This window comes from Falco naumanni, chromosome 1 (assembly GCF_017639655.2).
Source record: "Falco naumanni isolate bFalNau1 chromosome 1, bFalNau1.pat, whole genome shotgun sequence".
NCBI lineage: Eukaryota > Metazoa > Chordata > Aves > Falconiformes > Falconidae > Falco > Falco naumanni.
The window spans coordinates 300,459-321,148 of record NC_054054.1 but is presented as its reverse complement, the minus strand read 5'-3'; the positions used below and the strand labels follow the sequence as shown (position 1 = coordinate 321,148).

Here is a 20,690-nt window from a genome sequence, read left to right as displayed (position 1 = left end):
CATTAATCGCAATACTTGCAGATAATAGTTACGAGTATGCACCTAGCTCTACTGAAAGGTGAGGCCTCTTTCTTGATTTAAATGTTGAAATAAATGAGGGACTACTATTAGAAATGGCTAGTTATTTCCTCCATTAAAAGCACCTGCAATAGTATGTTAGAAGAAAGGTATATCAATATTTTATTGCTAGGCATTATTGCTGAAGACCCATAATAGCAATATCAGACCTTCCTTTATCACTTGGTGGAAAAAGTGATGCCATTCATTATACCATACGGGGATGGAGGCAGGTGAGCACATACACAGAAGAGTGCACAAAACAAGCTAACTTATTCCCTTCAAACAGATAACCTTTTTTTCTTGGTGTGGTTATAAATAGCAATGTTTTTCTTCTTGTAGATATATAATGCAGACAGGATTTTAGAAGAGGTTTTCACCTCTTTTGGACTTGAAGAGATTTACTGCATCACAGCTTCTCTAAGGATGGATCAGTGTTGCTTCAGTTCATGTATTCTGATAAACACATCTAGAAGGATAACAAAGTTATTTCCTGCAGCTGAAATGTGTTGGCATTCTAAGCCGATGCTATATTCCTGCCTCTGGAGCTGAGGCTAGTCTGGTCCTGGGGACTGAACTTCCAGTTAGCCCTTGGAGTGCCTTCTGCATCCTAGAATATAATATGCTTAAACTGCGTGCCTGGGCTGAAATAAACCGCTAAAGTAAATCACTAAATATAGGTTCCCCCGTATATTTCCCACTTCTCTCAGTTTCTTCTACCCATGTTCTGAGGCCTGCAGTCTCCGCTGTAGGGCAACAATGACAACAGTAGCTGATTAAGCTTAGATAGACTGAATGAATGCCCCCTTGCCCCACCTTTTCTGGGGCTTTGATCAAAGTATTACCATTGTCTCAAACATTTAATCCTAATTCAGGTGCTGATTAGTCCACAGAGGTTAAATGTATTAATTTTGGGGAGCGAGGGAACTAAGGTCGGTCTCATAGAGGCATCTGAGGAACTTGTCATGAATAGGTGAAACTCCCTTATTTAACATGTTACTTTTCTGCTAGTTCATGTTTTTCTTTTAATTAAGATATCAGTGAGCTCAAGAAGCAGACATTGTGACCAAGAGGATTTGCTACAAATAGAATTCAAAAGCAAGTAATCTTGCGTACAGAAGCATGGGAAAAGAAATGAATGGTTTCAGTTGTGTGTCCTAAGGCTTGTCCTATGTCATGTGTTGAAATACATTGCAGAGCTCTGTCTGGTGATGAAGATATGTAGAAAGACACCAAGGTATGAAGTGCCACCAAGCTACCAGTTTAGAACTGGAAGTTGTGAAACCATTTTCACTTGGCAATTGTGCTCAGCACTGGCTTGTGGATAGCAAGCTGATATGTGGCTGTACTATTTTTCCCAGTATTTCCAGTTCTGGACTTGGTGTCAGTGGAGTTAGTGATCCTTCTCACCTTTGCATGGCCATTTAAACTTCTGCTCTAACAGCCAATTCATTAAAACTTCAGGACTGAAAGAACTGCAAATCATCTACATAAAAACTAATTGAACAAACCCTGAGATATACATTGGTTATACAGTTACCTAATAAAATCAAACCTGTTATCTTCTAGGTGCAGGAGGTCAGCAAAGATTGTGAGGTTTGTATAGCTGCTTGAGATTGCAGCTACAGAATCTGTGACTTCAGCCATACTGTTCCTGTGGCTTTCATTTGTCAGCTGTAACAAAACTGCTTTCACATGGTCACCCTGATTTCTACTAGGATATTTATGAACACCCAGGCAATCTAAACACTGTCGCCTTTGGAAAAAACTATTATACAAAAGACATAAAACCTTGTGTTTGTTGTAGCAGAATGAAATATTTTCCTAAATGTAAGTAGTATATTTTCTTTCTGAAATGGATAATTGTAAGCAAATTTTGTAGGATTCGGGATTAGTGAATGAGGAGACAAAATTATAAAGAGAAACTCTTTTAGAAAGCCCAGCATGCTGTCATCCTTTATGCTTTTAAGTATCTTATTTTAATTTGAAGCTCAGTTTTTCACAAAACACAGTTGTACCTCCTATGAAGTACACTAGGTGCAGTGCATTAAGTTATTTGCTTCAGTTGGCTGTTTGCCTTGAAATTCCTTGTTTTTTCTTTATTCTCAGAAATTAACATATCTATTCGAAAGCTTTAGGAACTTTAACTTTTTTCTGTATAATTTCTTACCCTTTTTTTTTCTTAATTCTGTTCTTCCTGCTTTGTTCCTGATTTATCAGTCTCTCTGGCTTTGATCAAAATATTGAACAGCCTTCATTTTTACCTTTTGGTTTCTTGAATTCAATCTTTTCTCATGTGGCTCTAGTTTTTAATACCACTGTTCTAATCCAGTTGTTCATTTTAAAGATGAGGGATTTGGGGGCAGGAGTACATTTAAGATAGACCAGTGCCTCCTTGATGATTCCTTGTTCAGTCTTTGATCCTTCCTTGTGCTCTGGCGACATGTTAAGAGGTAGATGTCACTAGAGCTAGTTAGGATTTGCTGAGATATAAACTAAATGATCTTGTTTTACTACTTACACACTGGTTTATAACCAGCTTTTGATCTAAACATATGAACAGTGGGATTAACATGACCAAAATTATTTTTTCCTTCCTGATTAAGGATTCCTGCATGATGTGTCAGGGAATCTAGAAGGAAATAACTAGGTGTTCTAAAGACTATTTTCTACCCAGACGAGTAGAAAGGCCACTTTTGGATCTTTGTTCTGGGATCTCACTGCCCTTCTCGTTAGTTAATTCAGCAAAGTATCTCAGTTCTTCAGAATTCAGGTCCTTACTGCGTGAGTTCAGTAACTGATTATTTAGGATGTTGACAATGTTGTGCTGTCCTAGGAACAATTCTGTATGTCCAATTACATCCATTTCTTTAGTTGTGTTTTTTTTCCCCTCGTTTTTTCAGAGGGATGATACCTATGACTCACTGGTAGTTTTAACTTTGAGTCTCTGTTGTCATCAGTCCTTTAAACTGAATGTCTCTATTTTTCAGAAGGATTTATAGAAGGGCAGAGTGTGTTATTAACATGGGCATAGAATTGTGTTCAGATTGGAATGGCAGGGTTGATAAAAGCAAGGCAAATTTAAAGTCTGATTTTGCTATGTACAGGCCTTTTTTGGGTTTTACTTCAGAGAACCAATAGACAAAAAGTACCTCCTGCTTTTTTCCCCTATTGCATTTTATGGCAGTATGTGCGTTACTGGCTTTGAAATAAATGTTTACCACCTCTATTCATACGACAACCATAATAGGCACACATGGCATCTCCGTACGAAGTCTTGGAATGCCTGATTCTTCCTTTCCCTTTTCAATATACTGAAACTCATATTTTAAAGGAAACTGAAAAGATTTGATCAGAAGTAGTCATTTGCACCACCAGTGAATTCATGGAAGCACAAGCAAATTGAGTGTCGTCTTTCAAAATAGTCTACAAAGAGTGAGTATAGGGGAGTATGCAGTATGATGTGTGGGCAGGCTTTAGGGTACAGTTAAGTGTACAGTTTAATTACAGTATTGGAATGCAGTGTATGCATGGTATGTGCTGATAAGAGACCAGTCAGGGGGTCTGAATATATCTGAATTGGTGGTCAGTGTCAGCTCTGCAACACTTAGGAGCATGAACAGTGAGAAAGTAAACTTGTTAATCACATGCTTGTGGAGGTAGCTGAAGACCGTTTAAAATGCCCTCAGAGTTGTTCTGGCTGTCATTTAACCCTGTCTTATGATGGAAAGGGTTGTTAAAGCTGTACTGTATTCTAACTGAGAAACAGTTTGTGATATGCTTATCACCAGCACTTCATGGGGTATGTCTGAAACTGAGTTGAAATGGCTTCTATCAATATTAAGGATTTGTCATGATGGAGAATGAAGAGATCCCTTTTTCTTCCTGCTTTACTCTTCATCACAGTAAAGCACATTAGAGACATTTTTTTGCCAGTACCTATGCTCTTTGTAACTGAACGCTGACACTGGTGGCCTGTCACTGTCTCCCCAGATTCACAAACATGGTAACTTACTTTCCTTTTGTTGTTCTTTAAGAGTATAATGTCCAGAAGTGTGAATCTAAGAATGTAGCTTCACTTGTTCTATAGTTCATCACATCATCTAAGAAGTGGTAACACATGGTACAGGAAATACCCCCTGCCTGTTTAAAAAAAAAAATGTACATATACAACATCAAATAAGTTCATAATAAATGATGAAATATTATTGGTGTGTATTTTGTATTCTGAAATTTTAATTGGGATTTAGGGCTGGTTACCATTGGTTATTTTGGATATCATCAAGCCTTTTTTGTTATTGCCCATGAGACAGAAATGAAACAAATTTCTGAATCATTTGGGTTTACTATTGAAGCTGCTGTAAAATTCACTTTCTCCCTTGCTTGCATCTCTGACGGATGATGAGAAGGACAAGGATGAAGAAGAGCAGCTGAACTCATTCCTCTCACTCTTGAGCAGCCTTGAACAGCTGTGGCAGCAAAGATAAAAGATTAGAAGGGAGATCAGTGAGATCAGGAAAAATAAGTAGAGGGGAAAAATAGGTGTCAGCCTGTCATGTGGTCTCAGAAATTAGTGGGGGAAGAATGTTTATTCCCCAGCATAAGAGGAAATTCAAGGCCAAAGATGTCTGTCCTGGTTTTGGCTGGGATAGAGTTAATTTTCTTCTGACTACTGGACCCAGTATATAACAATTTGGATATCCATGATCTGTAGAAAATGAAATTTGCCTTGCTAATAACTTGAAAAGATAGACAGGTGTATTGTCTCCATTTTTGCACCAGGAGGTGCTGGTCCTTTTTGAATCCCCTAAGAAATGCACACACTTTATCGGGAAAGATTACTGTTCTATGAATGTATTGGAAAAGGTGGCAACAAGTCACAACTTGAGTCCCTTTTGATGCTGGGAAAGCTGAGCTGATGCAGCACTGGATGGACCTCCAGTCAGGTCACAGCATACTGCAGAGTTCCTGTCTGTGGTGTAGTTCCCAGCGTCCCCTCCTCTCAAATCCAAATTTGTGGGAGAAGATTGTCTAATCCAAGATTTACTAAGTAATAGAACCTCAGAATGAATAGATAACTATGTATGCAAATAAGTATTTCTTTGGAATTGACAGCTTTTTTTTTTTTTAACTAGATATAAAGGAGAGGTTCACCAATTACGTGCTGCTACTAATTGTATGTCTAAGAAATATGGAACAGTTCTCATGGAATCCAGGTGAGTTAACTGGTAGAAGAATTCAATACAAAATGACAAGTTCCTGTGTTGTCGACAATTGATCTTTTGCTTCTTTCCTCAATCTGAAAGATAAGGGTAGCCAGGGCATTTAATTGAGAAATCTTTCAATATTTCAAGATACCTTAGACTCTCATTTTTCTAATTACTGGCTTTCCTGTAAGAGGGACCCTGTCCTTTCTGCTAGAAGTATATGCTGTTACACTACAGATGTGCGTAGTTAGGTTTCGCGTAGTGTCTTGAATGATTTCTTCCCAGTCCTGCCCTTTCCTTGAAGTACTTTGAAGATGAAGGATCCCCTTGAGAATTTTATTTTGTCAGGCCAGTGAGACGAGTATGTAAAAATTTCCATTTTATTATACTTAAGATTGTAATACTATATTGAGCAAGTATTGAGTAAAATTTGGATTTTGTTTTATGAGAATTTTAATAATTTTGAGCCCTGATCTGTGTGGGGTATTTTGCTTGAATGTTACCAGTCTACCTAAATTTTACCTTAAGCATCTAACACCACAGGTGCTCTGTCTATCCTTCATACATGCTCAACATTTATCTAGCATGTGCAAAGGTTGTCTTCCTAGTAGAGATAAAGCTTATCCAAACTGTGGTGTGGTTGTACAGTACTATAAGTTTCTAGAACAGCAGTGGGATAAGCGAGAACACACACGCTGCTTGTTGAGTGGTGATGTAAAGTTACAGACTTTTCAGACTTTTGACGATTTTTTACTGTTGAGTGTTCCATATAACACTGAGTGTTATAATTTGTATACTGACATCAAATTAAATGGCCTAACTTGTTTCTTTTCAACCTTCAGATCATCTTTGGGTGTTATTCCCAGATGTTTGCATGGTGGTTGCTTCAGAAATTGCGGTGGATATTGTGAAACACGCCTTTATAACAAAGTTCAATGACATCACAGCAGATGTGGGTATCCTGTTTGGAATGCTGAGTGCTGTTTTAAGTTGTAGTTTATTTTGCTAATTTTTTTAAAATATTAAAATCTATTCCAGTGCAGAAAATGTAAAAAATGTTATCTTCATGTATAGGATATACTTTGGGGAAGCTTGGTAGTTTCCTGATGCAGTATACTTCTGAGGATCCTTACAATGTGGAACAAACACCTCTGCTTCTAAATTAGTAGTTCCAGATCCATAAATTATGGAAAGCATTGCATAACAGTTCACAAAATAAGTACAATTCACATAACTGGCAGATCATTTTGTGAAGTGATCACTAGTTAAATTGACAGGTTACTTGTTGTACGATCTAGACAGAGCTTGCACCTTTTCCTAACAATGGATTGTAGGTTAAAATTCAGGTTTTGGGAAAAGCAAATCTAGTGAGGCTGCTGAATCTCTGTTCTCGCATGTGTGTTAGAGGTGGAATTTGAAAGCAGAGATACATTTTTCCACTTTCCTTGGAGCACCGATACGAAGTAGGTTATGTTAGTTTCCCACTCCTGAAATTTCTTAGGCTGTATATATTATGCAGTCCTTCTTTTTCTAGTAGGAAATGAGGCTACTTTTTGTGTGTTGTGGCATGATACATTGGCCATTTGCCTTGCATGTTGTGTGAATTCAAATGCGTTTGATAAATTTGTGAAGAGATGAGTTCGAATTTTTTTTTTTACTACTAAAAACACTTCAGGAAATGAGACCAGAACTTGGAAGTGCTATCTTTTTCAGCATCTCCAAAGTAACTTCGTTGTGTAGTATAGAAACAAATTTAATAGATGTACTTAATAAGCTCCCTTATGCCAGAGGCATTTATGCATGCCCTACTTTCATACAGAGGGTGTGGAAAAGAGCAGTAATGAAGTAACGATAGCCAAAAATATAGCATGCTTCAGTATGCTGAAATAACTGGAGGATGGGGGTAGTGAGTGACAGTTTTGCACGGTTTATTTAATAAATTGAATTTTTTGTATGAAGTTCTAATGAATTTTTTGTATGAAGTTCTAAAGATCGATGGTTACTAGATCAGACTTTTTCAGAAGTTTTGAACACCTGCAGTGCAAGTTACCCTGACACTTATCCTTAAAATAGATGCTTTTCTGTCGCAATATGTAGAACTGTTATAAAGACAAAAAAAGGCATCTTCATTTTCTCATAAAATTTGCTTTTTTCATGGGATCGCTTCCTTAAAATATGTAAGTAAGCTCCCCCATTTTTTAAATTTGATCCCAGTGCTACCTTTCTTGTAGCTTAAAACCAATTTTATGAACTGTAGGAAAAAAGTAAACGGGAAAGAGGAGACCTGGTTACCTGGATATGGAGAAGGCTGAAGTACTTAAAGGACTTTTTTGCTATTAAACCACTGTCCATCATGTTTGAGAAGTCATGGCAGTCCAGTGAACTTCCCATGGACTGGAAAAGAGGAAACATAACTCCCATTTTAAAAAGGAAATAAAGGAAGGTCTCAGGGCCTACAGGCTACTCAGTCTCACCTCTGTGCCTGGCAAGATCATGGAGCAGATCCTCCTGGAAACTATGCTAAGGCACATGGAAAATGAGGTGATCAGTGACAGTTAACATGGCTTCACTAGTGGCAAATTGTGCCTGACAAGCATGGTTGCCTTCTACAAAGGAGTTAAAGCATTGGTGGGTAAGGGAAGAGCAGCTGACGTCATCTGCCTGGACTTGTGCAAAGCATCTGACACTGTCTCACGCGACATCCTTGTCTCTAAACTGGAGAGACACGGATCTGGCAGATGGACCACTCTGTGGATAAGGAAATGACTGGATTGTTGCACTCAGAGTTGCAGTCAGCAGCTCGATGTCCAAGTGGAGACCAGTGATGAGTGGTGTTCTTCAGGGGTCAGTACTGGGACCAGTGTTGTGTAATGTTGTCTGCAACACACTGGGATTGAGCGCACCCTCAGCAGGTTTGCCAGTGACACCAAGCTGAGTGGTGCGGTTGATGTGCTGGAGGGAAGGGATGTCGTCCAGAGGGACCTTGGCAGGCCTGAGAGGTGGGGCCATGTGAACCCAGTGAGGTTCAACAAGCAAAGGTGTAAGGTCCTGCATGTGGGTCAGGGCAGTGCCAAGCACAAATACAGGCAGCGTGGAGAATGGATTAGGAGCAGCCCTGAGAAGGCAGGCAGTGGTTGGTGGTGGATGAGCTCAGCATGACCCAGCAACGTGCGCTTGCAGCCCAGAAGCCACCCATATCCTGGGCTGCATCAAAAGAAGCCTGGCCAGCAGTCTAAGGGAGGTGATCCTTCCCCTCTCCTCCACTCCCGTGAGACCCCACCTGGAGTACTGTGTTCAGCTCTGGGGCCCCCAATGTAAGAAGGACCTGGACCTGTTGGAGTGAGTCCAGAGGAGACCGTAAAGATGATCAGAGGGCTGGAGCACCTCTCCTGTGAAAACCAGATGAGAGAGCTGGGGTTCAGCCTGGAGAAGAAAGGGCTCTGGGGAGACCTGATAGCAGCCTTCCGTACCTAAAGGGGGCCTACAAAAAAGCTGGAGAGGGACTTCTTACAAGGGCATGTAGCGATAGGACAAGGGGTAGTAGCTTTAAAGTAAAAGAGGGTAGATTTAATTAAGATTGGGAAGGAATTTTGTACTGTGAGGGTGGTGAGACACTGGAGCAGGTTGCCCAGAGCAGCTGTGGATGCCCCATCCCTGGCAGTGTTCAAGGCCAGGTTGGATGGGGCTGGGAGCAGCCTGGTCTAGTGGGAAGTGTCCCTGCCCGTGGCAGGGGGTTGGAACTAGGTGATCTTTAAGGTCCCTTCCAACCCAAACCGTTCTGTGATGCTATGAAGCATGACTTCTCTTACTTCGTGTTTCTGATGATCCTCAAATCCAGTAAATGCTTTATAAAGTCTCACGCAATTCCTAAACCTTACCGTAGTATTGTTTGTTCGTTGTATATATACACACAGGTTACTTGATCACAGAAACACAGGCTCATCTGTTGAAGGCTGCAATTAGACCTCAGATAAACTGGCTTTGATTCATTCAGCTTCTGCATATTTATAATATTTTTAGAGAAATATTTTATTAATATCTCTGTCACTTGTATGAAGTGTGGTAACAAATTAATCATACATCCCTTGTGCTGGATTTTTTCCAGGTCTACAGTGAATACAGAGCTAGTCTTGCATTTGACCTTGTTAGCAGTCGACAGAAAAACGTAAGCATGAAAACAAAGGCATTTGCTTGTATTAACTAACGTAATTGTTGTGGGGGGGATATGGAAACAAGTACTTAAATATGTGTGGAACTGTTACACTTCTGAAGCACTGAAATTCTACTCTGCTTTTTTTAGTTAGAGATAAAAGGAGTATTTCCCTGTGATGTACATTCTTACTTTTATCCAGTTGTTCAGGTTATTTTGAGCTTTATTTTATATATTGTTGAGAAGTCTTCCAAACACACCTATAGTCAGGGGATGGTTGTAACAACTTTGACATTTTTGAGATATGGGAAGTAAGCAAGCTTAACAAGGTGTTCTTGAGGTAATTTTAAATTACTGTTCTTTTTGTTTTATTTTAACTGTTTTGGATCAAAATACAGTGTTCATTAGGAATTTATATTACTACTTCACAGACTGCACAACGTACAGGGGTGTTTGTACCATGTGTGTTACTGTTGTGGTATGGGTATTTGCAGAGCACACAGCCTGCTTTTGTTTTTCATTAGTACTGTTTTGGGAAGTCTATTTGCAGCACGCCTTTCCTAGATGAGTCTGTTAACTATTAGTGAGTGCTCTAACTATGAAATGAAATTTATTGTAATAAGTTATGTAGAATTTTGGGGCATGTTTAATAGCTATTGCTAGGAATGCAGTAGTTGTACTCATAAAGGAGTTAGACACCTTAAATTACAAGTAATTGAGTATTAATAATTTGTTCATTTAAAAAAACCAACTGTTTATTAGTCCTGAAAATTCCATTACTTTTCCTAAGGATCCTTTGTGGAAAATGACGTAGCATCACACAGGCCCTAACTTTGGCATCACATTCAATACTGCATGAAAGCTGTCATGCAAAGCAATTGTGTTTTGAGAGTTCCAATGCCGGCATATTTTTCGGAATGATTTTAACACATTTATTGTCTGGCTAATTACAGATGTTTGTAGAATGGTTTAAAATGTCTAGTGTGACGGATATTTGTTCTTTTATCCCTGTTACGGGTTTTTATGTGCAGTATTTGAGGATCAAAGTCAAATTAATACAAAAAGGTCTCTAAGCTAGTAATAGTGTACAGATGAAATATCATAGCGCGTTTGGATTCAGTGTCCTAATTGCTCTTGATTTAGAGATTTGTATTACACTCCAGTTGCTCTTGATTTAGAGCACTGGAGCTAATCTTACTGGTTATGGTAGTATTACATTTTTGTCTGAGAGTACGGCTATCCACGTTTGAATTTCGAAATGTGAATAGGCACGCTTTATACTAGTATAGTGTTTGTTATTGTAGATGTGGTTCTTATCTAGGTGGTGTGCCAAGCTAAAATAAGCTCATTCCTTTGCATAAATAGTTCGTTATTCTTCTTCTTTCTCCTAGGCATATACAGATTATAGTGATTCAGTTTCCAGAAGAATGGGTTTCATTCCTCTTCCACTGGCTGTTCTAGTAAGTTTTATCTTTCCTATCAGTTTTCTGTTAATAAGATCTCACTTGGAGAATATACGCCTGTGAGATAGCTGGCTCGGTTTGATGTTTTGAGGACAAAAAGATCATCTCGAGTAACTGTAATGATGCTGCGAGTTTGAGGTTGAGTTAGCATTCAGTATAACCTATCACATACTAGTTATGACCTCACTTATGTGTTACTGTTTATCAGCCTTTCATAGAAAATTGAATATATATTAATTTTATAGAATTTATAAACTCTTGAATTGTAGCAGTGGAATTAAACTGCATCTGAGCTTATTAATCTGTTCCTTTTGGCAATTATCCTGTTCATTCATTTGGAATAGTCAAAGCAGCTGGTTGCCAGAAGGCTAGCCGTAGCGTACCAGGCGTTTGTAGGTTTTTCATAGGAGTCCTTCTGGTTGTCCCTGTAATGGTATGCTTAATGACTACGTTTTCTTTTATATGGGGCACCGAATTTCTGAGCTGTTATCGAATACGTGGTTCTGAAATAGTTGATCCTGTTACATGGACATGCTGCTATAAAATTAATCACTTCGTTATTGGAATTGTGTCCACATGCTCTCTGTTCTGAAACTGTTCCAGAATGTTTTCTGTAAATAGCTGCTCAGACTTCCCCATACACACATGTAGACAAGCAGTAGTTACCATAGTACTGGGAACGTGTCCTTGCTTTGCCAGCGAAGATGCTATTCCTGGAAGAATATCAATATGAATTAACTTAAATAGAATGTTCTGCTGTAGAGATGGGGAAAAAAATACTATTGACAGGCTTTGCCTAGTTTTTATCCATGACTTAAAAACAAACCGAAACAAAAACCAACCAACAAAACCCACAAACCACAAAAAATCAAAACAACTATTATCATAATCATGTTTTCTTTTAACACTAAATTACATCCAGTGAAAATTCAATTGAAATTCTTTTTTCAGATTAACTGGGTTCTGATATGATATCCTGGATACTCATAGGTTTACAACAAACTGAAGTGCTTTCCTAACTTGGAATCCTAACCCTGAAATACTAAAGTAAAACTGAGACTTCAGGATCATTTGTTACTGAAATTTGGGATTCCTTTGCCTAGTCCACAAAGCAATTTTGTATTCAAAATGTTACCATGTGTGAAACACTGATTCTGTTTTATTGCATCAGCATCTCTTGACATTCTCCTCAAACACTGGTAGCTCAGCTTCCAGTCCTTGACTTTTGGAGAAGTTTATTTCAGGTATTTTACTTGGAAGTCAGTGGTGAAGGAAACGTTATCAGACTGTAGTTTTGGCAAAGTTGCAACTAGCTGCTAACGTGATACTTACTCAGATCAAAATCTTGAATAGTTAGTGCTGCCAAGGGGAACATTAGAATAAACGGCTATTAATGTAATGTAATTTTGTCTTGAATTTACCAAATACGAAACATCTGTTAGAATATTAGTAATTGTGTGCTGTGTGTTTTAACTGTTTAACTTTTATCCTTAAAACAGCTCATCAGAGTTGTAACAAGCTCCATAAAAGTACAAGGAGTCTTAGCTTATGTTTGTGTCGTGCTGTTCTACTGTGGGTAAGTAAATACACACAATTGAAAAGTATTTACCATTATTTGGTCAGATTCATGAGGAAAGCTTCTGTGGATAGTTCTAGGTGTATAAGTGTAAACACAGTTTATGTTCAGTAGAACGTAAGTGTAAAACACTTAACACTCATAAACTGAAAATGAGAGTGCAGATTGGTCCCCAAGTACTGTAACTGTATTGGCAGATTATAGCCCTCAATAAGTAACTTCAGTAATTAAAGTAATGGAAAAATAATAGAAAGAATTTGACAGACAAGCACCATATCTCTGCATAAAAGGGGAAACTGAATTTTAAGGAATGAACCTTTCTGTGAAAAGAGCAAAAGATTCATTATGCCAACAAAAATAAGCAGTTTTAACTGCTCTGAGCAGATCATGAATTCTTCTCTCTGGTAGTTAAATGCAAGGTTTCTTCATTTTGGGAAACTGCTATACAGAAAAGAAAAAGTAAATACGGGGCTCATCTTTCTGGGAAGCGTGAGTTCCGTAAGTAACCTTAGTCAAAGGATAGAACATCTTACGGCAACTTGTTTACCGCAGCCGATGACTTGCAAGTATCTCTTCACTGCCGAGTTAGTTTATCCTTGTGTTATCCGTAACTGCTTTCCAGTCAGTACCTACTTCTGAGATGCATTTAGGTGTACTTCAATGCCAGTCTAGTTTGCTGGTCCTGAGGCACTTGCTGTCGACTCCATGGGGATGGCCAGTTTCTAGGAAAGCTGTATGCTGAACTGTGTCAGCATTTGTTGTCTCCCAGTACTGATTGATACTGGAGTCATCCTGAAATGGGTCATCAAGAATTAAGTGATTCAAATTGCTGCAGTACAGAGGACCTGCCTGTGTTGTTGTGAGTCTGCCTCTTCCAGTGCCCTGCCAAGCTGTGTTTGTAACTGAAGGCAGTGAGACTTGGGAAGTAAGAGACTTCTAGGTGTGGGGCAGTGGTTCAGCAGGTACAGTGGAAGAGATGAGGCTGCTAATTCCTTATGAAAAAGAAGATATTATTACACGTTTTTTATTAATAGACACTTACCTCTAATCTGACCGTGATCTGAAAAAAAAAAAAAAAGTAGAACTTGATCTGATGTGTCTAGTCCACATCAGTGTAGAGACACATCTGTTGAGTGTTGGATAACTAAGGCTTTGAGACATTGCATATAGGCCAAATATTAAAATGTTAGCCATGTTTCCCTGCACTGTACTTGGGTTTCTTCCCCAGCTGTGCCCCGTGCTGTGCCTGTGTTCTCCTGAAAGCCAGCTCTGTGCAGCTGCACGCACTAGCCCCTGCTCGTCCTGCTCAAGCCATGGCATACCGAGCTCAACGCCTTCGTTCTGCTCAGTGGCTTTTCCTGTTTCCCAATAAACATAATTATTTCCCTACCTCTACCATTCCACTGCTTCAGCCCAGTACTGGATTTTTCAGTGTCTCTGTGGCTTGGATGATGGAGGGTGGGAAGAAGTAACGTTGTTTAACATGAAGGATTAAAAGCTGCTCTTGAAGGCGTAGGTTAGAAGAGTAAATACATTTTGGTTTATTTTGTTTTTATTGAAAAATGAGAAGAGATTTTTTACTTCTGCCATGATCTCAGATTTGGAGCTAACTCACTCCTTGCATCTTTCAAGCAATTTGTGTTCTGAACAAGAATTTCAGCTTTTCATCGGTTTAGTATAGCATAGATATGTGAGGAACAACCTGATAAAATCCGAAACAGTTAACTGGGCAAAGGTTTGAGACTATAATGTGGAGGATATTGTTTTGTACTGATATTAACAAATGTAATAGTTTAAGTTGTGCTATTCAAGAGTCTTGCCCAGCATATGAAACCTGAGATTTCTTTTTCTGGGATTTTGAATAACCACAGATTTTACATTGTTGTTAGAAATCTAAGCCTGGGGTGGACTGGCAGAAAAGAATAAAGGAGGTGCGCTGGAAACTCTTGCATAATTTTCCATGAGAAACTGGAACTGATACAGTGAAGTGTTGATTTATGGCCTTTTCAACTTCCAACCTCATTAAATCAGAGTCAAGTCGGGGTATAAACACCTATTGTCTCAGAACAAAAGCATGCTACCTAAAAATTGTAGGGAAAAGTATCTCTTAAAACTTAATAAAATTGGAGGAGGGCTTTTCAACTCTCAGAAACAAGATCTATCTCGATAACCTAATAAAACTGTAGAGTCACAGCTTTCAACTTGCTGAATGGTTGCTTGGATACTAAAATGTGAGTCTCCTCTGCTCATACTTCCATGTCTCTAAATTTCTTCTACAAGTAAATGTATTCCTTAAAATTCCCTTAAAAGTGCAGTGTACTTTGTTTTTCTGTTTGACAAGTTCTGATTACATTAATGCAGTGAGGGATAGTGAAGCTGCTGCTGAAGTGTGCTTGGGTCAATTTATGATTAAGCAGTTAAACCCCCTCGTGGATCTGTGAACGTTCAGTTTTTTTAATCTGTTAGTGATGTACATAATAAATGGGTTTTCAGAGTGGAGAATGAATTTAGAGTCTGTATTTGGTTCACTTTTGTTACATAGGTTGATTTGTGTGGAGAATATTTATACTCATCATATGGAGAATAGATTGCCATTTCCTTGCTACGCTGTATAAACCTTCGCCTGCGTCACCGCTGCTGTCACCTCTGCAGTGGACGTTGGGTTGCATGTCATGTAATCCTAGTAACAGAACTTAGATTTTACAAAGCTCATTTCAGTTGTAAATCTAAAAGCATTTAATGGAAGACGAGACCTTCCTGTTCTTCAAACGAGAAGGCAGGTTAAAAAGAAAAAAACTTCAACGATTTGCTGAAGTCTGTTCTGCAAATTAGTGATAATGGAAAAGGAATCTGCTATCAGCTGGACTGTACCGTGATGGCAGGGCGGTGCTGCCTCTTTGGATTTGTTGGGTTTTATGGACTGTCTTTTGGGATGCGAAAAAGGACTTTTTATGATCGCTGTAATTTGTGAAAGCTAGATACTTGCTTTCTTGTGGTTCAAAGCCCACTGGTGATCCTTGGTGGGGAACACTTAAGGCTGCTGTTTTAATGGTAGTGCGTTTACTTTGGACTTGCACTGTTAAGGGGCCTTTTTTAGTTCTGTGTTTAAATATTTGGTGTATTAAATGGGAAATGGCCGCTTCACTGTCCTTGTAGTCCTTTTGCTAAACTAGATGAAACTTGATGGTTTTCTCCAGATGCCTGGGGGGGGGGGGGAAGGCATTGAATCTGAAACAGATTGTTACAAAAAGGAAATTACCTTTTGATCTTGCTATTGAAGGGATTAAATTTGTTAGCTAATCCTTCCAAGACAGCAGTAACCATGTGCAACTATTTTAATGTGACTAATTGCAGTATAAATAATATGCAATTATTTTAATATGCTAATGAAAATATGAAAACAAATCCTTTTATTTTTTCAGGTTAATAACTCTAAAAGTCCTTAACAGTATTGTATTGCTGGGGAAATCATGTCAATATGTAAAGGAGGCAAAAATGGAGGAGAAATTATTCAATCCTGTCCTGACTGCCACCCCAGGGAAACCAGCTGGCAAACAGCAAAGCATGTTTAAATCTACTCAAGGTAAGGCTGACTACCTTGTTTTGTTCTCAGCTGTAATGAAAAAATGGCTTTCAGACTAAATTTAATATTAAACCAGATGTATGACGCGGCTGCATAGTAACCCTGCTGCCGGACCTTAGTTGTACCGTATCACAGCTGTGAAAGTCTCTGAATGTAATAGAATGAATTGCTTTTAGCTCATGCATCTTCTTTTGGTTATAAATACTTATCTCTGGTAAGATCCCACCCTGATAAGTGGAGGTGATGCAAGACATCAGAACATGGCACACTTTTGTTTGAAAATCATAATCATGGAATGATTTGAGTTGGAAGGGACCTTTTAAAGGTCTAGTCCACCCCTCTCTGCCTTGTCACTACACAAATAAGAAAATATTTATAAGTCATCTCTGAAAGTGCTGAAGTTTAATAAGGAAGCAATCTATGCATTTATTATAAAAATTAATGTAAAACGTGGCACATAATGGGTATGATTGCTTGTAGTTTTCTTGTACGGGTCCTCAGCATTAGCGGTTAATACATAATAGAAATGGGGCATTATTATATTCCTGTGACACATTATAGAAGGAAATAGAAACCTTCATTGTTCCAGTCAGCTGAACTGGACTGTATATCATCCTCTGTGAAGAGCTCAATGAGAGCCCTAGAAAACTTAACAGTGAGGCTTTTATTGTGTTCATTCTATTGCTTGCCAAAGATTTGAACAGCTTGAAATGTGAGGTGCTTATTAGTCATCACAGTGTCTTGCCAGCAATGGTGGAGTTAAGAATCTGTCAGTGTTTCAGTCGTAAATCTCTGTATCTCACCTGTGTCAAACCACATCAGGCAGAAACTTGGTGCAGACATCTGTTTTTAAATAGCTTAAATTTACAGAGTTGCTTTAGTTTCAGGATGAAAGAACGTAATATGAATTGGTCTGGATGTCTTTTGTATTTCATTAGATGACTGTCATAATGTTTTAATTAAACGTGCTAGTACTGCACTTGGATATGAGACTTGGTAAGTTGTAGTTACTTAGATTGACCCTCAAACTCACTCACAGTAAATAAATCCTGAACACTATTTTTAGCTGAAGCAGCAGCAATTTTACCAGGTCAGTCAGCAGAGATGCTAATTTCCTCAACTGGAAATATTTTGATTGAAAAGTAGCAATCAAAAAAGCTTTTGCTGATTTTATTTAGAATATTTTTAACTTCTGTCAGTGATGAAAGAGCTCTGTTTTTAACAGTATTTTGGGGGGGCAGGGGCGTTTACCTTTTAACAGCTCTTTATTTATTAGAAACCTCAGTTATGTGAAAGAATGATTTTACCTTCCCCAGCTTCTGTGTGTTTGTATTATTACTGCTGGGCTCTGCAATATTGGTTAATCCCTGTGCCCCACTTACTGGGGTTTTTTGGGTTTTTTTCAATACAGTCACTCAACCCATCTCTTACTAGAATGAGGGTGAGGGGAATTAATCTGGTCTACTTTCTATCAGTTTATAATGAAAGTCAAGTTATTTTCTTAAGAGTTTCCACCTCTTCCACAGTAACAGCTTAAAATTTTGAAGGATAAAATTTTACACTTGCTCTTGAAGAATGAAAGTTCTAGTTCCTGGTAATCATTTGTAGGCTGACCAGATTTCTCTGGAAGCTGCTGGGTTAGAAAATAGTTACCTTTATAACAAAGTCCTACAATTAGTATTACTTGTCTCCTTTCTCAGTGCAGGCCTAGTACCTTTGACTTGCATAAGACTGCAGAGTAATCCGTATACCTGCAGGTAGTAGATGGTATAGTGTGAAGAGATGCTCAATAGAAAGAAGTTTTTGTAGTAATTTGGATAATGTTGCCATTCTGACAGATAGTGATCCCTTGGGCTATCTGCAGCATTCTCCACATTAGATTATTTTTTTCCCAGATTCCTGTTTCTAGAAACAGTAACTCAGTCTTTACCAGGAGATAGTAAATAAGAAAAATTTCTTTCCTTGACGTTGCTTGTGCATTAAAATTTAAGTGTGTTTTCAAAAAGTGGAAACAATACATGGATATTACTTACAAATATCTTAAGTTAATGGAGCCAGCGTTCAATTCCACTAAAGAAAGAGGCAGGAATAAAATTAGACATCTTTAATGGAATGCTTTAGGAGCCAATGCTGTTAAAGTGTGTAGCAGTGCATGACTCATGAGCTATTCCTAGAAAAGCCCGGTTTGTTGTACTTATATAGGGGATTAGGCACATCTAGTTCTTCCTACAGAGATTCCTTTTCTTCATTTCATTAGAAAACATCTGATTCATACAATGACTGTCAAAAATCTTGCTTAAGCCGACAAAAAACAGTATGTAAACCAGAAGGATGCAGTGTATGTCCTAACATCTACTGCTTATGCTCTTGCGCGTTATCTGAGCTTCTGTGGAATTTGTTTTCCATTTTTCTACCGAATTAGAAAAGGAGATCTCTTATGGTAAAACTAAGAAGAGGTAGTGGCTTGGTAGTAGCTTCCACAAAGCATTCTTCTGTGGCTTCTGCTGATTTGGTGCAACATGCTTTTCAGAACAGCTTTGGATTGGTCTGGATGTTATAGATGCATCAGTATGTCTTTGTTAAATTCGTTATTATCTTTGTAATAATCTTCTGTTCCAATAGGAATTTCCACAGATGAAAATGGATCTACATCAGTTACCAATCAGCCGGTGCATCAGAAGGAGAACATGCCATCTTTACTTGTAACAAGCAATTCTGATCAATTTCTGACAACTCCTGATGGTGAAGAAAAAGATATAAGCCAAGACAGTTCAGAATTGAAACACAGGTCTTCAAAGAAAGACTTGTTGGAGATAGACAGGTTTACTATTTGTGGAAACAGAATTGACTAAGATTATTGTTATTTTTTTTAATCAATGTGCTAAGGATACTGAGCTGTTGGGACAGCAGATGCTACCAGAAATGGACAGTTGCCAAAAAAGGCACATAATATTTATTTAAAACTTAAATTATTAATGGCAAAAAAATATTAATTTCTTTCTACAAGTAACTTGGCTTGGTATCTGGTCAGGTCAATAAGTGGTCTTTAACTTGCCTCTTGGAAAATGTGCTGGATCCTGAGTCTCTAGCCTGGTGGCAGAGCTGCAGTATCACTTTTCTGGAAAATAGACTGGAAAAAAAAGCATAATCCTGTTCTCCGTTATGAAACCATGCTTCCAGAACATACTACTTTTCATGAAGGTTCCTCCAGTATAAGGACATTCCTGGAAATGTATGACGGCTTGATCGGAAGCTTGCCTTTCCAGTTACCTTGTTTTATTAAACATCTGCAAGCAGAATTCAAAACTTGTGCTTATATCAACAAACGCATAAAGCATTGGTACATAAAACAGTAAGTCAAGATAGTTGTTCTTGTCAACAAAAATCTTTTCAAGATGTATCTTGAAAATCTTGTAATCAGAATAAAACTTTGCCTTTAAATGAAAGACTTACTGCATACTATTTTATCTAAACACCAAGGAAAGATCACAGTAATGAAGGTTCTGCTTAACTGGGCAAATATGAAGCATATTCATTTCTTGTGTTGTGTGTCCTGCAAAGCAAATTATTTATAAAATTATTTTAAAAAGCTGAGGATTTTTTGTTGCTGTAGGAAAAAAATAACAAAGGGGCGCTTGTATACGTTGAGGAAAGGCGGTGTTAATTGCAGCAAGCAAGCGTTAAGTTGGAATTGTACGTATGAAATTAATGCAGCAGTAAAGAATATTACACAGCATTTGGGGTTTAACTCTGGTAAGAATGATACACAAGTCTGTGTATCAACTTGCCTGAGAGCATGCATATGAAAACTCATACTGACAATCAAAGCAGAATTACACATTTTAACTGATTGGTTTTAGCCAGACTTAAGTAGATGAACTAGATCTACAAAAAGCATTTAAGCATCACAATGCGTCCTAATTTCTGGTGTAAGATGCAGTTGTGGGAGAATTGACGAAAGATGGTTTGGAATCCTCAGACCAAGAATGGAATAAATTTGAGCTCAAAACTTAGGCTGGAGGCTTGTATCAGAAGATAAATTCTTGGTATATTGTTGTTAAAACACAGCTTTAACTTCAGATATTTAAGTAAGCAGCAGTTTCACTTTCCCGGGGAAGGTATCATAAGAGTACTTCACCGCTGAACAAATGAAGATAAAATTTGCTCTTTGCCAGTTTCATAATTTGTAAGAGTGGGAAAGCCAAAGTTGTTTTGCCTAATGAACATGTGAAAGTTTAATGTATATGCTAATCCTGAAACTTGCAGGACTACAGTAATACAGCGAATGGAGATAGCTGGACAGAGTTACCGTGTATCTGAGCAGCCTTGGTGATGAGATCGCTTTGCCATACTGGTTGGCATGGTCTGCTCTGGTGGGAACTTCTTGCTGCAGTCTTTCAGCCTCTCCTTTCCCATCAAGAGTAGCTGGAGTAACAGCCAAAATCTGTGGTTACTGTTCAGGGAGGAGAGTAAAAAGAAGAGGACTTGGGCTGGGGAAAACTGAAATTCTTTAATTTTTGATGTATTTTATACTAATTGGAGACGTTCACACATTGAAATTCAGATTATCTGTCAATTTGGTGTATCTTATTTTTGAATTATTTAGCAGTTGCTAAAGAAAGCTTGGGATTGCTTTCTTTTGGGTTTTTTTTGT

The 20,690-nt window shown here is 38.3% G+C and overlaps 1 protein-coding gene across 8 annotated transcripts in view; it reads left to right on the top strand.

Moving 5' to 3' along the window:
• The window catches only part of TAPT1 (transmembrane anterior posterior transformation 1), a 48,260-nt gene extending 28,778 nt beyond the window's left edge, over positions 1 to 19,482 (top strand). For all 8 annotated transcript variants that reach the window (XM_040595244.1, XM_040595335.1, XM_040595653.1 and 5 more), the window contains 7 exons: positions 5,193 to 5,273; positions 6,107 to 6,216; positions 9,370 to 9,429; positions 10,806 to 10,874; positions 12,377 to 12,453; positions 15,876 to 16,036; positions 18,659 to 19,482. In XM_040595244.1, coding sequence (XP_040451178.1) covers positions 5,193 to 5,273; positions 6,107 to 6,216; positions 9,370 to 9,429; positions 10,806 to 10,874; positions 12,377 to 12,453; positions 15,876 to 16,036; positions 18,659 to 18,888 — 788 coding nt within the window. In that variant the 3' untranslated portion in view covers positions 18,889 to 19,482. The remainder of the gene's footprint in view (positions 1 to 5,192; positions 5,274 to 6,106; positions 6,217 to 9,369; positions 9,430 to 10,805; positions 10,875 to 12,376; positions 12,454 to 15,875; positions 16,037 to 18,658) is intronic.
• The last annotated feature ends 1,208 nt before the right edge of the window (positions 19,483 to 20,690 follow it).